This window comes from Tenrec ecaudatus, chromosome 16 (assembly GCF_050624435.1).
Source record: "Tenrec ecaudatus isolate mTenEca1 chromosome 16, mTenEca1.hap1, whole genome shotgun sequence".
Classification (NCBI taxonomy): domain Eukaryota; kingdom Metazoa; phylum Chordata; class Mammalia; order Afrosoricida; family Tenrecidae; genus Tenrec; species Tenrec ecaudatus.
In genome coordinates, this window is record NC_134545.1 from 17307784 (window position 1) to 17323519 (window position 15736).

Consider the following 15736-nt stretch of genomic DNA (forward strand, 5'->3'; position numbering starts at 1 on the left):
GGAAGTCGGAGCTAAGAAGTGAATGCCCCGCACCTCTACGGAAGCACGTCGGTGGGGTTACAAATACGGCGACAACAGGTCTTGGGCTTTGCCTGGGTGAATTCCACCCTCTCCCGAACGTTGTTTTTGAGACTCCAGTGGTTCCCCAGATGTGTTCTTTGGGATCAACCTACACGGTTGAGTGTGATCCGAGGTCTCAATGTTCAACTGTTCATGTCATTAGGTTGATAGATCCCAGGGCTGGGGACAATCCTCTGCGGATCGAGTGGCCTGACTTGGGTGCCCGCTAGGAACTGAGTGGTTTTACCAAAAGAATTCAATTAAGGCCCCAACGGTAGAAGGATCCCAACCTCCATGCCCCACAAGAGGCTTAGGGCGTGAGAATGACGGTGATACAAACCCCATTCTCTGCGCCAGATGGAAACATTGCTCCCGCCCGGCTCTGAGTCTTCCAAGGAGGGTGCCCTTGATGGCTCAGTTTAGGCTCCCGTGTGGAAAGGACAGAATGGAAAGAGCCAGCCTCCTTTCTGTCTGCCTGCCTGCATGTCTATCTGGACCTCCCCAGCTGTGGGGCTCAATGACCTCGGGGGCCCTTGTGACTCCACATGTCCTTATTTCCCAGAATGCTCCTGGTCACAGCCTCTTTGTAATCACTTGGCCAGCCTCCTTGATCTTGCGACGGGTCCAATGTGAGGAGGGGACCTCTTAGTATTAAAATGTCCATCATAATGGTCCTACTGGCCTTGTAGCGATACATAGGTTACCACCCAAAAATAAATGAAAAAAAAAACCAACAACTCACTGCCATGGAGTTGATGCCAATGCATGGTGAGCCTTTCGAGCAGGATAGAACTGCCCTTCGTGGGCTTCTGAGACCACAACGCTTGATGGCAGGAGAAAGCCTCATCTTTCTCTCATGGAGTGACGGGTGGCTTTGAACTGCTGACCATGCGGTTAACGGCCCAGTGCGTACTCACGACGGCTCCTCACAGGCTACCACAAATTGACAACCAGGTGGTGGACAGGTTTCGGTGGTGCTTCCAGACGGAAGATTGGGATGAATGGCCTAGCAATCTACTTCAACAGAGCACCGTGGGAGACTGTCAGAACTGGACTCGTAGCTGCCCCTATAGGACAGGGTGGAACTGCCCCTGTGGGTCCCTGGCACTGCCCGTCTTTAAAGGAACAGAAAGCAGCGCAGCTGGTGTCTCAACTGGTGACTGAGGTAAGCACAGCGCCGTGACGCTCCCCGGAGTTCATTCTGGTGAAGGGAAAGGCAGGCGACGCACAGCACGGAGAAATCAGCAGGACGTGACTGAGGCGAAGGAAGACGCTGAGGGGATGGCAGGCAAGGAGGAGGGACCACTGTGGTGGATCTAATGGAGACCAGAAGAACTCACTGGTGCCTGGCGGCCACACCCTACTGACAACTCTGCCCCGGGCCACGAGAAAAGACAGTGGCCAAACACAAAACCGCAGACACATTTAAAAAAAAACCAAACAAACCTTCAGATTTAAAACAGAAGGTATTCCCAAGAGGCTGCTAAGTGCAAAGCCGGCAGTTCAAAACCGCCAGCAACTCCCAGGGAGAGAGTTGAGGCTTTCTACTCCCGTGAAGAATGATGGTCTCAACAACCCACAGGTGCTGTTCCAGCTTCTCCCACAGGGGCCTGACTCGATGGCCGTGAGCCAAATAAGAGAGGGGTCTATAAACCAAACGTGATGGGTGTGTCCCTAAGGACAATCGACGACATGAAAGCACCAGGGCAACATGGAGCCAGGCAAACGGAAATGGGGGACCCAGGGAGGACACAGGGACGGCGGTGATACACGGCGAGGACTGCATCATGCCCAGGGCAACCTGCCCATGAACTACCAATTGGAAAAACTATCCTGCTATGTCACCTTCCACCTAAAGCACAGTAAGTTTGTTTTGTTTTGTTTTGTTTTGTTTTGTTTTGTTTTGTTTTGTTTTGTTTTAAATCAAGGACGTGATACCACAAGGTCAGCGATTAAGGCAAAGATGAATCTCGGGCAGGGAAACCAGAATCCTGGATCAGGAACAGCAGGCGGGTGTAGACACGCTGTAAAAAATACAACCAATGTCCCTGAGTAACCGGGGTAGATATGGTCATGTGGGAACTGAACTTGTTAGGCAAACTTTCAGCGGAAACTCAGTGAAAGCATGATTTAAAACATTAAGATGAAGGGGCTCCGATCGCCCCGTGATTCTGGGGGTGGCGCAGAATCGGATGACGTTTCATTCAGTCACACACCGGGTCACCAGGAATCGGTGCCAGCTTGACAGCAGCTAACAGGAATGACTCCACTCAAACAGGTGATTGCTTTAAAGCAATAGAACCTGGAGGTCCAGAGTGAGCGGGCCGCTGGAGGCAGCTCGAGTGCCAATCCCAGTTTCAGTCTTACCAACCCAGTACCCCCATCTCCTCAGGCCACAACCACTCAGGGGCCTAGGGTGACGGTCCTAGGATGGCTTAAGATCCCCCCACCCACCAACAGCCAGCTCTCCCCCTGGAGGACCATTTCATAAGCAAAAAAACACCCCAAAACCACACACCATTAGGTTAGTTCCACTTCACAACGACACCGTAGGACAGGCTAGAACTGCCCTTGTGGGTTCCTGAGCCTGTCCGTCTTTCCGGGAGCAGACAGCCTCATCTTTCTTCCAAGGAGTGGCTGGTGGTTTGGAACTACTGACCTCGACATTAGCAACCCGATACACAACCCACTATGCCACCTGGGCTCTTTGTAGGCAGTCATGGTCCCCAGATATTTTGTCCCTTCCTGCTCCCATATGTAACAGACCTGCTACATGGGAGTTCAAGGACTGTTTATGGGCCAGGTAATCGGATCCTAAGACAAGAACAGCGAATGGAGGCAGACTTAGGTACCCACGTTCTTCAGTGTGCTGTGTCCATGACAGCAAAATAATGAGAAAGACGAAAAATCCCCCTCTCACCTGTTAGCCATTCATTTTAAATACACCCATGTACAGGAAGCATCAGAGACCCGGCAAAAAGAATGTTGCAGGCCAGGGATGCACAGCCTTTTGGTGACGATGGTGGTCCTATGCAGAAAAGCATCTCTCCCATGTAGGGCCCGATAGAAATAGCTCTGGGCTCTGCAGGTTCAATGAGCTTTGTCCAGCTCCGCCAGTGAAACCCAGGAGCCGCCGCAGACGGTGCAGAATCAGACACGTGTGGCTGTTACGGAAGGGCCCTGAACTGTAACTGAAATGTGTCACCACTTGGCTTGGCGTTGTATTGTCAGGTCAACTTGGAAAACAAACAAACCAACAAACAAATGAAAACCATTCACTCTCAGCTCACAGGCTGCACAAGACCAGGCGGGGGAGCCATTGGTAGATGGCCAAACTCAAGGGCAGGTGAACACGCGTCATGTTGCGTGCCAACGTAAGCTACAACACAAATATTCCGTATGGTTCCAGTTTATAAAGAAAAATAGATCTGTGCAGGGGGAAAAAAGGCAGCAAGGGGAGACAATTACTCACAAAGATAAAAGTGATGGGTGGTTTCTGTTCCTTTTTACTTATGGATAATTTTCTAAGTGTCGGGGGGGGGGGGGACTAAGCTGGGCCCGTTAGCCATGTTTATCCTAATCTGCTGGGGGACAAAAATGACCTTCAGTGTGTTGTCACCTGTTTAAATCCACATGCATTCCCTCTGGGCTTGACAGCGCTAGGCGTTATAAGGACAAGCCTTCCACAAGCATCGCTGTGCTCAAAGGGCAGCCCCCTCCCAACATGCTGGTCAGTCCAAGCACATGTGGTCTCCCTGGTGCCCCCTCCAGCCCACTGCTCATTGCGCTTCTGCTAGGGGCAGAGAAGAGTTTGCTAGGAGGACACCCCCACTCCAGCGGCCAAGCTGGAGCTGGCATTCCCTGGGGACAGGAGGGTGACTGGACAAGGAGGCAGTGTTGTCCAGAAGCCACATGGCCACTCTTCCACCCTTGGGGGAACCGGGGGGAGGCGGACTGAGCCTGATAAAGGTAACCCGAAGGTCAGGTTTACTTACTTTATCTGGCGCTCAGGGAAGCAGACCTTGCACTTAGCAGGGCTCATGCTGACAGTCCCGCCAGCCAATCCCACCGGGTTTAGGGTGCAGAGCAATCCCGCCGGGCAGGGGTGCACAGCACGCACCCCCTAAAGCTCTGAAGTAGACGCGGGTCCTGGGACTCGGCAAGGCAGCCCCGTGGAGCCAGGGAAGCGGAGACGCGATCCTGCAGCGACTGGGGCCCTGTTGTACCGCAGCCAGCAGGCCCCCAAACCAGCGCGGCGCTTCCTCCATCCCGAAATGCGCGCTGCGTGGAAGGGTCTGGGGCCCGCGCGTCCGCGCCCGCGCCCGCGCCTCCCCCGCCGCAGGCAGGCCCCGCCCCCGGAACGCCCACGCCCCGCCCCAGGCCCCGGGCCCGCCCACTGAACGAGGCCCCGCCCCTGGACCGGCGTCCTCGGGGCACAGCTGAAAGGAAGACTCTGGCTGACCTTGGTTGCAGGCAAGAGCCGCCTGCGTCAGTTAGAAACTCCACTTCTACTTGCCTCTCCCGCTGCCCAGGCTGGAGCAGGCAGGCGTTCTAGAATGGTCTGCCTGGCCATATGTTAGCAGAAAATTCTCAGCAAATAGTCCCCTTGAATACGCACAAGCCCCATAGAGAACCCACAATCCAGGCGTGCTGGTAACGAGTCCGTTCCAATAGGGAAGGGGTAGGAAATGGGGACGTTTTTAAGGGCGAGTCAGATACCCCCTCCTGTGCCTGTTAAAACTCCCCTGGGTCAAGTCAGCTTGGGGTTTCCAAGGTCCTACTATTTTACTCTTGCATTTCTTCCCCAGACGCGTGTTGGCTCCACACTCCCCCCCCCCACCCCCGTGAGCTTCTAGGAGACACCGTGAGCCCAGAGTACGCTTCTAGTACTCGGAGGACTGCACATCCGCTTTTAAAAACAACAACGAATATACTCGGGCCCGGGTGTGCCTTGATCTGCACCCAGGTTACAGCTACCGAAACACCAAACACCGCCAAGTGGGTCAGGAAGCAGGTGATGAGACTCAGAGTGATCCCTGCCCAAGCGGTCGTTAAAACCCGTACAACGTTTGCTAAACACTTCCCAGAGGGGGGAAAAAAACCGGTGCAATACAACATGTCACTTGCATAAAAGCAAGCAACCAAACACCGTTGGTGGAGGGATCATGGAGTCTGTTCAGCACCGAGTCAGACACTGCTAGTCCCCGCCTGGTCCTGCGCCATCCACACTATCCTGCCACGTTCGAGCCCACCGTGGTGGCCACTGGGTCAATCCCTCTCCTTGAAGCTCCTCCTGTTTTTTCCTCCGACCCTCCTCTTGACCAAGCATGACGCCCTTGTCCAGGAACCAGTCTCTCCAGAGAAAGAGCACAAGGGGCTGCTAACCTCCACGTCAGTGGTTCCCTGCCACCTGCCGCTGCACAGGAGAAAGATGAGGCTTTAAGATCGACAGCCTTGGAAACCCACGAGGGCAGTTCTATTCTCAACTGGATGGCTACGGGTTTGTTTGTTTGTTTGTTTGTTTGTTTGTTTGGGGGGCGGGGGGGTTAGTTCCTTCTGAGAACAGGATTCTGGCTGTACCTCTTCCGAGACAGCCTGGCTTCTTCTTCTGGCAGTCCGTGAATACAAAAGGGTAAATGCTTGAGAAAGGTTATCCTTTTAAAAGGCGCAGGCCGGGCCTGACCTGCAAGGGGCGCCATCGGTCTGGCCACCGGTGCGAACTGTGCCGCCCTCGGAGTTCAAGTTCAGAAAGCTGAGCCCAGAGGGCGCTGTTGAGTTGCGCGCTAACCATAGAGAACAGGGCGAGATTTAAAACAATTAGCAAACCTGGAAGAACATTGTAACGCGTCCTGATTTTTTAAAAAAAGCAACAAAAACCTCCGAGCTTTTCTCGCAGGGCATTACAACTTGTTTTCTTCCTAATAATTCCTTTAACCATGAAACAAAAAACGAACACTGAAAACGGGTCGTTAAGGTTTCTCAGTTCTGATTTTTCTAGAAGGTCCCTGTGGACTTCACTCCCTCCTTAAAGAAACCCTCATTAGGCTGAGTCTTGTGGATTGTTTCAAACCGGAATCTAGGGCTTCATCTGCGGAAGGGCCCGCATTTAAAGGTGTTCTGGGGCGCCAGTTGTTCTCACGTTGATTCCAGCTCAGGGCAACCCCTGTGCACAGTGCAGGGGGTCTGCTCCCTTGGGTGCTCAAGACTGTGGCCTCTCAGAAGCAGCTCCGCAGGGCCTGTCTTCCGAGGGAGGTGTGAAACCTTCCTGCCTTTCGGTTCATAATTGAGCACTTAACCACTGATGCCATCCAAGGGTTAAATTTTTTAAAATTTATTCATTGGGAGTTAATGTCTATATCATATCATTCTATAGTTCAGTCATGTCCAGAAGAATTGTACAACTGCTTCCACAATCAGTTCCCAACCAGACTTTTTCTTCCTGGACTCTTCGACATCTCTCTCTTTTTAAAATAATTGTATTGGGGGCTCATACAACTCTTAGCACAATCCATCAAGCACATGGGCACATTTGTTGCCCTGATCATTCTCCAAACATTGCTTTCTACTTGAGCCCTTGGTATCAGCTCCTGGCTTCCAATGATTAAATTTAAATTTGCCACCAAAAACCAAACCCTTGGCCATCAAGTCAATACCAACTTGTAACGAGCCTGCAGAACAGAGTAGAACTGCCTCTGTGGGGGGTCTAGGCTGTTGATCTTAACAGGAGCGGGAAGCCTCATCAACTCAGTACTCTACTAAAATCAGGAAACAGACTCAGCCTTTCCCTCCCCAGACAGGTAGACTCACTAGAGAACTCCTGGCGGGTTCAACTGCCCTGTCCAAACCGTAAGGCCGCTTGAATGCCGCGTGGGGTTTTCATTTCTCCAGGGAGACACCCTCAGAGACAGCTGGACCCTCCTTGATTCTCTCTGAGTTTCTGCAGAAAGAACACCCCATTTCACAGAGGGTTTTGTATTTCATTAGTTGTAACTTGGATTCTTCTCTGCCTGTCTCACAGGGGCGGGCAAGAGGAATACACATCTGTGTGCATAACCCCACTTCGATACAAACATCAGCACTTGGGGTTTTCAATGAGAGAAGTCAACCCAAAGCCCATCTTGTAATCCAAGTGGGTTTTTACGAAGGATAGGACAATTGTCAGATTTTACCCTCTCAAAAAAGGTACCCGCTATTTCAGGGAAGTGTGCCGAGCTGAGGTTCACAACTAGGCACGAGCAACCTCGTGGAACAGCGTGCCCACCCGGTCGGAACTGGGCCAGAGAGGCTGTGGCATGAGCGGGCACAGGAGAGTCGGGCAGCGGGGCTCAAGAGAGTAAGAGGACATGGACCCTCAGAACTGCCTCTGACCAGGAGCAGGGTAAAGAGTGGCCTTCCCACAGTCAAGCCTTTTCCAACCTCTAGCTGGGGAGGCGTGAGTGATTGTATTGGTTGACCCCATTGGCTGGGTTAAGCCCACCTGGGTGAGTTCACGAGCCTCGGCCTAGATTGGACTGCCCAGGTGTACTCCCACCTGGCTGGGGGGATTTGAGTGTGAGCATGCTCAGTTAGGTGTCTTCCTAGGCATCTGATGGTCACCTGATTTCCTTCCAATCTCCTCTATGGGGCCCTTGGCAGGTATGGGAGGGGCAACCCCCTTGTCCCTGACTTTATAAGTCCCATCAATACTGTATAGACATACAGTCCATCTGTTGTAGATACAATATATTTAATACTTTGTGTGTCACAAATATATTAAATGTATACTATCCATATTTCATCTCATCTATTTTGGACATGTGAGCTGGAGAGACCAGTCCCTGGCGGAGGACGTCATGCTCGGAGGGACGGCAAAGGAGGAAGGCTCTCAACCAGAGGGACGGACACAGGGGCTGCAGCAATGGACTCACACATCAGAGCCCTTGGGAGGCGGCGGGGCTGCTATGCGTTATAACAGACTGGACAGCGCCTAAAGCAACATCCTTTCAGACTCACCAGAGGCTACATTTCACCTGTTGGCACGGCGGAGGGGAAACGCAGCCCGGTGGACTGGTGCACACACACAGTCAGTAAGAAGATAGGGAGGCGGGCTCAGAGCAGCCCAGCGGACAGACCTTGGAGGACCGGCCTTGCTCCCCCAGGCTGTGTGAACCTCGGCAGATTCCTTCTCTCCAAGGAGAACGCTTGTCTAGAACAGCACCCACTGTACTGTGTTTTCATGGAAAAGAAAAAGGGGATGAAATAATGTTTTTCCTATATACGATGAGGCACTTTTTGTCATAAGTACAGAGCAGAAGTGAGTTGATCTCCTAAAGCAGGATGCTTAGTACTGAATACAGGGGAGGGGAGGATGCTCTCGCACGGATTGTGCTGATGTGTTGATAACTGAACTACGGAAGCATAGGTCATGTGAATAAAGTCTAGACCCCACCCCCTCGATAAAACTATGGAAAAAACGAAAAGAAATCCAGGATAGGTGAATCTAGAGAGACAGTAACTGGAGGAAGGCTCCTTGAGGGTGGGGGGCGGGGGGCTGGGGAGGTGCCCGGGAAATGATGCTAATACAATGAGGACAAGAATGACGAAATGTTCTAAACCTGATGGTGGTAGTGACTGTGCACCTCTTCTTGATGTGATTGGACTATTGAATTGTATGCTATGCAAATTAGATGCTAATGAAACTGTTTTTAAAAATAGGAAGCCTAAGGGCAGGGGATAGGAGCCCTGGGGGGTCCAGTGGTTCTGAGTTGGGCTGATCTGCAAGGTAAGAAGTTCAAAACCACAGCCGCTCCATGGAAGAAAGACGGGGCTTTCTACTCTCAGAGAGTGACTGTCTCGGAAACTCACAGGGGCAGTTCTACCCTGTCCTGCAGGGCTGCTGGGAGTCAGCCATGACTCGATGGCAGCGAGTGAAGGGCAGGAGTGGTCATTGTTTTTAGCCAGGCCTTTCTTCTGAGGTGCCTCCAAGAACTTCTCAGTGCCTGGTTGTGTGTGTGTGTGTGTGTGTGTGTGTCGGCCTGGTGTGTGTGTGTGTGTGTGTGTGTGTGTGTGTGTGTGTGACGGCCACGCCTTTCTTCCGAGGTGCCTCCAAGCGGACTTGAACCTTCAACGTTTTGATTAGCAACCTTTGCACCACCAGGCACTCCAGTTACTCTGTACGCTAGCTGAATTTAACAGCCACCACTGCACACACCCCCCAAAACCTCAGACAGGACAACTCAATGAGGGAGGATCTCTTTTCTCTCAAACTCCCGGAGACCATTGTAGGAGCCAATGTGATTTTGAAAAGGAGGGTTCTGCCAGCCTCTTCCAAACTAAATCAAAACTTTAAATAGAAAAGCCCTTGACATTCCGTTCGGAGACAAATAAAACCACCTGCTCAGTGACAGTGGCATGCAATGAATGTCCCTGAAAGACAGACCCGTTGGTCATAGGTGTTTACCACAAGGAACAGACAAGCACGCACACACACACATCTGTAGAACCACATCTAGAGCAGTGGTTCTCAACCTTCCTAAAGCCGTGACCCTTTCATACAGTTCCTCATGTGGTGGTGACCCCCCATGCATAAAATTATTTTCGTTGCTACTTCATCACTGTCATTTTGCTACTGTGATAAATCGGGCGACCCCTGTGAAAGGGTTGTTTGACCTCCAAAGGGGTAGAGACCCGCAGGTTGAGAACTGCTGATTTAGGATCTGCTGGCTTCCCGGAACTGATGGCAGAGGGGCAGGTGGTTCTCAGGAAGACGTCGGGACTATAAGCCCACCCAGGGTTCCGTGTGGGGCAGGGAGGAAGGGCAATGCCTCCAGCCTGGCTCCTCCCCCCCTGGACTCTCCTTACCTCCCAGACGGGCGGGTGGGGGGGCTCCTTCATATCTAGAGATCCCCCCGCCTTCCCTCTCCTTCCCTCATCCACCAGTGCCTCTGGGAAGAGGACATGTGAGAAGTGACAGGGTGGGGAGGGGGGAAGGGGAGCCCCCACACCTGTGGGTGACTTGGTCCTTGTGTCAGGGACTGCACCTGCCTTTTCGAAAGCTCTTCTTCGTCCTACATGCCCCAGGTGCTACATCTTAGAGGTGAGTGCCTGGCCAGGGCTGGGGAATGGCCAAGACTTTTGGGAGGTGGCCCATGGGACTGCTGGGAGCTTGGCAGGCTGGGGGCTGCCTGCAGCAGACCCTCCCCACCCCTAGAGCTCAGCAGTCCTGTGAGGTCAGCACTATTGTTACCCCACTCTGACAGGGCCGGGGGCTGTGGCTGGGAGAGGGTAAGGGGCTGTGCTGAGAGCCGAACCGGGGCCTTTCCACGACACTGGCTGTGAGCTCGCTGCTACTCACATGGGGGGACCGGGGGGCCAGAAGCAGGGTTCTGCCGGGAAGAGAGCTGACTGTTAGCTCAGAAAACCCACTCCCTTCCACCTTGTGGTTTGTCTTAACCTCAGGCTGGCATGTTCGGAACCCTCTGCATTCCATTCTTTCCCCACGGGGACCCTTCCCCACGGCCTGCCAGCAGAGTGGGTGCTACCTTGAGAGGGGGCTTTGAGCCTGGGTTTCTGACCCCAGGACTTGTCACACTGTTGAAAAAGGTTGGTAGGGGAGTGGGGTGTCTCTCTGAGCATCAGTCTGTGTGTGTGTCTTCTAGAACAGTAAAGAACTCAAACCCATTCAGTCTGTGTGTGTCTTCTAGAACAATATAGAATGCACCTCACTGTCAGCGAGTCCCTCATGACTCGCAACCGGCCTATGAGACAAAGTAGAACTGTCTCTCTGGGTTTCGGAGGCTGTCACTCTGTAGGGGAGTAGGCAACTTCATCTTTCACCCAGGATAATGGTCTATACCCATCTTCATTTAATAGCACCCACACAACTATTTTGCCACATTAGCTAATGTTCTTGTGAGTTCTGCTTCTGAGGGTTGCCTGGGAATGCCAAACCCGGAGGACTGTTTCAGAATCCAAGACTTTGGAGGGTAGCCCCTGGGACTGATGGGAGCTGGGCAGGCCCGTGGGCTGCCTGCAGCAGACCCTCCCCACCCCTCGAACCCAATAGTCCTGTGAGGCCAGCTGCATCCCAGCTCCTGCCCACAGATGAACCAGAAAGGGAAGAGAGGTCAGGGAAAACTCCAACAGACAGGATGTTTTTTTTTTCCTTTTTCTTTTCATTTTTGTTTCGCCAGTGATCCACAGGTAGGAAGAAAGGCAACGTTGTAGCCACCGTAGTAGAGACAAAAGCTGTGCTGGGATGCTGGAAGCTAGGATGTACTTTTATGTCAAATACTAGCAAGGTCGTCTATGATGAACAGGTTTCACTGGAGCTTGCAGACAGACAGACAGAGACTAGGAAGAAAGGCCTGGTAACCTACCGATGGAAACCCTATGGTGCACCATGGGAGACTGTCCTGGGCGGGATGGCATGACATCAAGACCACGACCATGGTCTAAACAAACCAATGGCCATGAAGACAGTACAGGCACCGGCAACCCTTGGTTCTGTTTTTCACACACAAAGCTTCCATGAGTTGGTGCCAACTCCATGGCCATCAATGAAGATCAAGACAGAAGAGAAAAATTAAATCATAGATTAATCCCGGAAGTTGTCTACAAAGTCGTAGCCTCTCTGCCAACAGTATTTGTGAAAACAAAACTTCTTTCATAGTTAAATAGCCAAAACCAGATGCCTGTTTACCTGTCCATCCCTCCATTATCCATCCATCTGTCCATCTATCTATCCATAATCCATCCATCTATCCTTCTATCCATCCAATCCATCCCTTCATTATCCATTATCCATCCATCCATCCATCATCCATCCATCTATCCAGCCATTCATCATCTATCCATTTTCCATCATCCATCCATCACCAATCCATCCATCCATCCCCATCCATCCCTCCATCCGCCCATCATCCATCCATCTATCCACCCAGCTTCCATCATCCTTCCGTCATCCATCCCTCCATTCATCCATCACCCATCACCCGTCATCCATCCATCCATCCATCCATCCACATCTGCAAGCATTCACCCAGTCCTCCGCATGCCCTGGGCAGGCAGAATTCTGTCTTTAGCCAGTTTGTGCTGCTCTTTTTACCCACGCATCTGACAGATATTTATAAAAATCCCAGTGAGACTGTGTGCCCGTGTTCATTGCAGCACTGTTCAAGGGAGCCAAAAGGTAGAAACAACCTAAATGCCCATCAGCGGGTGAGTGTGGCTACACAACCCAGAGTGCACACATGCAATGGACTACCAGTCCACCAGTCAGAGCCATTAGACCGTGATGCATTACAGTGCGGATGGTGACTGAAGGTCTTAGGCTGAGCGAGACAAGCTAGTTCCGGAAGGACAAGTATTGAATGAATGACCTCCCTGACAGAAACAGGCAAAAGAAGGCAAATGTATACAGCCATCCCTAAACACTGTGATCAAAGATTCCACAGAAGAATCCCGATCGAAGGGGGGAAATGCACAAGCGATGTTTAACTTCTCATGAACTCCAGAGTCTGTGCAGTCATGGGGGCTAGATGCACTGTCACCCTGAAATCATCTTTCAACCTTCAGCCAAAACTATCCCCACAAGTCTCCCTAAAACCGGGCACAAGTATAGCTGTCTCGTTAAGGAGGTCTGCCTTGAGCGCATGGTCTTTTAAGGAACCCAGTGGATAACAGGCGGCAGTGAGGCTGCGTGAATGGGGGAGGAAGAACTCGGAAAAGGAGCATGGAGGGGCCCGTACAGCTCGAAGAATGCGGTCAGCGTCTCTGAAAGGTACCAGGGAGCATGACAAAGCCCGTGGAAAATGAAATTAAGGAGCGCAACGGAGATAGAGGGAGGACCTCCCTCCACTCTAGCCTGCACTCCTGCTGCGGACATGATAACCATTTGCACACAGGCTAGGCTTCCCGGAGGCCTCGTGGGTGATGTGCCGAGCCACTAACCACAGGTCGGCGGTTTGAGTCCAGTGGCTGTCTGCTCCTGTAAAGACTGACGGCCTTGGAAACCCACCCAGCAGCTCTACTCTGCCCTACAGGGTTGCTGCGAGTTGGGATCGACTCGATGGCAGTGGGTTCCGGTTTCGGTTTGGGTTTTGGACACCCAAGGTTACCTTCCCCAGCAAGGCCATGATCTTCCAGAAAGATCTGCTTCCTGGCCTGGGGCCCTTTACACACTGTCCACCTCTCACCGGACTCACTGTCAAATGAGTCGGTGCCGACTCAAAGCGAGCCCACAGGACAGGGACGACCTGCCCCTGAGACGGTAATTCTTCCTGGGAGCAGAGAGCCTCATCCTTCCCCCTTGCCGCTGCTGGTGGTTTCGACCTGCTGACCTCACAGTCTGCAGCCCGATGTGGAACCCACTACATTCCAGAAGAAACTCACACCAACTGCTCCGTTGGATTGACTGCAAATCCCGGCAGCCTCGTGTGTTAAGTCACGGAGCGGCAAGATCCTGGCTGTCATCTTTATGGCAGGAGATCGCCAGGCCTTTCCTCTGCAGCCCCACTGGGTAAGTTCGGACCACCGACCTTTAGGCAACTGGCCCAGTGATTTTCCATAGCTCTCCCACCCCCATCAGCAGGGGATCGCCAGGCCTTTCCTCTGCAGCCCCACTGGGTGAGTTTGGACCACCGACCTTTAGACTATTGGCCCAGTGATTTTCCATAGCTCTCCCACCCCCATCAGCAGGGGACTTGATGCTGTGGATGAAAGGAAGGGGAGGGGGAGCGGGGACAGGACACTTACCTCATGCTGGGGACAGTGGTCTCACACTCGCCAGCAGCCAGTGGAGGGTCCAGGGGCAGGGTCCCCAGGCTGGACCGGCTGTCCTTCCGCAAGGATTCCCGGAACTCGCTGGAGCCGGCGTCCTCGTCAGAGGAATTGTCCTCAAAGGAGCCCAGGATGAAGTTGGTCATCAGCTGCCTCTTGATGTGGGCCTGCTTCTCATCTTCTCTGGCTCGCTGGGCCCGGGCCTGGGCCGGGGGGGACAGGCTATTGGCCTCTGGGGCTGCCCCACTGGCTTGGCATTCTGGGGGGGGCGATAGGTCAATGGAAGGAGGTGGGTTTCTGGGAGGTTTCTGGCGTGGGGGTGGCCGGGCAGTCCTCCGCCGAGAGGCATCTTTGGGGTCTGTGAGGGGAGGTGGCTCGGCCTGCGTGGGCGTCTTTGGCAGCGTGTGATTGCCACCATCATCATCTTTGGGCAGTGGCTGCTCTGAGTTGTCTGAGGCCGGAAAGGGCTGCTGGTCGGGCATGGCTTTGGGTCTGCTCTTGGGGGCCGGGCCGGAGTCTGTCATGGTCTTGCCGAGTATGAACCAGGAGAAGGTGAGGCAGGAGAACAGCAGGAGGGACACGCAGAGGAGAAGGATCATTCAGGACACCTGTAAGGACAGAGGAAGAGGTGTGTTAGGGTACAGCATTGAACTGTTCCTCTCTTTAAAAAAAATAATCATTTTATTGGAGGCTCGTACAACTCTTACCACCATCCATCCATCCATCCATCCATCTATCCATACATTGTATGTCAAGCACATTTGTACATTTTTGTACATTTGTTCCTAAAGGCGGCTGAGGGAGTCAGAGGACAGACGGGAGGAACACTGAGCTGAGAACATCTCTGTCACTCGCTTTCGGAACGCCCTTTAAACCCCTCTGGGTCTGTCATTGAAGAATACCAACGCATAGCCCCCAAATCCCAATCCGACTGCACTCAAGTCGGTTCCGACTCACAAGCAGCTCTACAGGACAGGGGAGAACGGCCCCCAGTGGGTTTCTGAGACTGTCAGCCTTTACTGGGTAGACAGCCTCTTTTTCCTCCCACTGAGCACCTGCTGGGTATGAACCGGCGACCTGGTGGTTAATGGCTCAACACATTTACCCAAGAGTACCCCCAGGCTCCGTGAATTCACCGCCACTGCATGGAGGGAGCAAAACGAGGCCACGTACGCCAAAGGGCGTGACAGCAGCACAGTGCGCAATACCAAAGCATGGGAGCCATTCAAAGCCTACTAACCGTCAAATTGACGAGCTACAGACGGAACCGGAATACTGCTCACCAAGGAAAAGGGACGAGATCCTGACAGGGCCTGGATGCACCCTGGAAATACTGTGCCGGTTGGGTGGTCATGAAAGACCGCCTATCACAGGAGTCCGTGGATGGAAGACGCTCAGAACAGGCCACCCCACAGACAGAGGACAGATGGGTGGTGACCTGGAGCTCAAGCGGAGGGAAGCGTCCTGGGGGAGCAGGGGCTACAGGTTGAGCAGCTAACCACAACGTCGGCAGTTCGAAAGCACCAGCTGCTCCTTAGGAGAAAGAGGAGGCTTTCTACTCCTGGAAAGACTGAGCGTCTCAGAAACCCCCAGGGCCGGTTCTACCCGGTCCTTCGGGGCCACTGTGAGTTGGCATCGACCCAGGGGCAGGGAGTTTGGTTTTGAGGGGTTGTTTGTTTTCAGTGGGGATAAAGAAGTTGGGGGTGTGTGCCAATGATGGCCAACGAGGTGGAACTTCTTCCAGGGTGATGACAGTGTTCTAAAACGGCTTATGATGCTGGGGTATAACTTTGTGAGTCTATTAAAATCCACTGCATTGCCAACTTTAAATGGGTATGTAAACTTTCTATAAAGCTGATTTTTAAAAAAATCAATAAATATGACTTATTGATTTTAAATCAGTAAAGCTCATTTGAAA

At 52.7% G+C, this 15736-nt stretch overlaps 1 protein-coding gene across 1 annotated transcript in view; it reads right to left on the reverse strand.

Annotated features, from left to right (window-relative positions):
- Nucleotides 1-14418, reverse strand: part of ACACB (acetyl-CoA carboxylase beta) — a 96840-nt gene extending 82422 nt beyond the window's left edge. Inside the window, exon 1 of the mRNA XM_075534329.1 lies at nucleotides 13795-14418. Coding sequence (XP_075390444.1) covers nucleotides 13795-14417 — 623 coding nt within the window. The 5' untranslated portion in view covers nucleotide 14418. The remainder of the gene's footprint in view (nucleotides 1-13794) is intronic.
- Between the last annotated feature and the right edge of the window lie 1318 nt (nucleotides 14419-15736).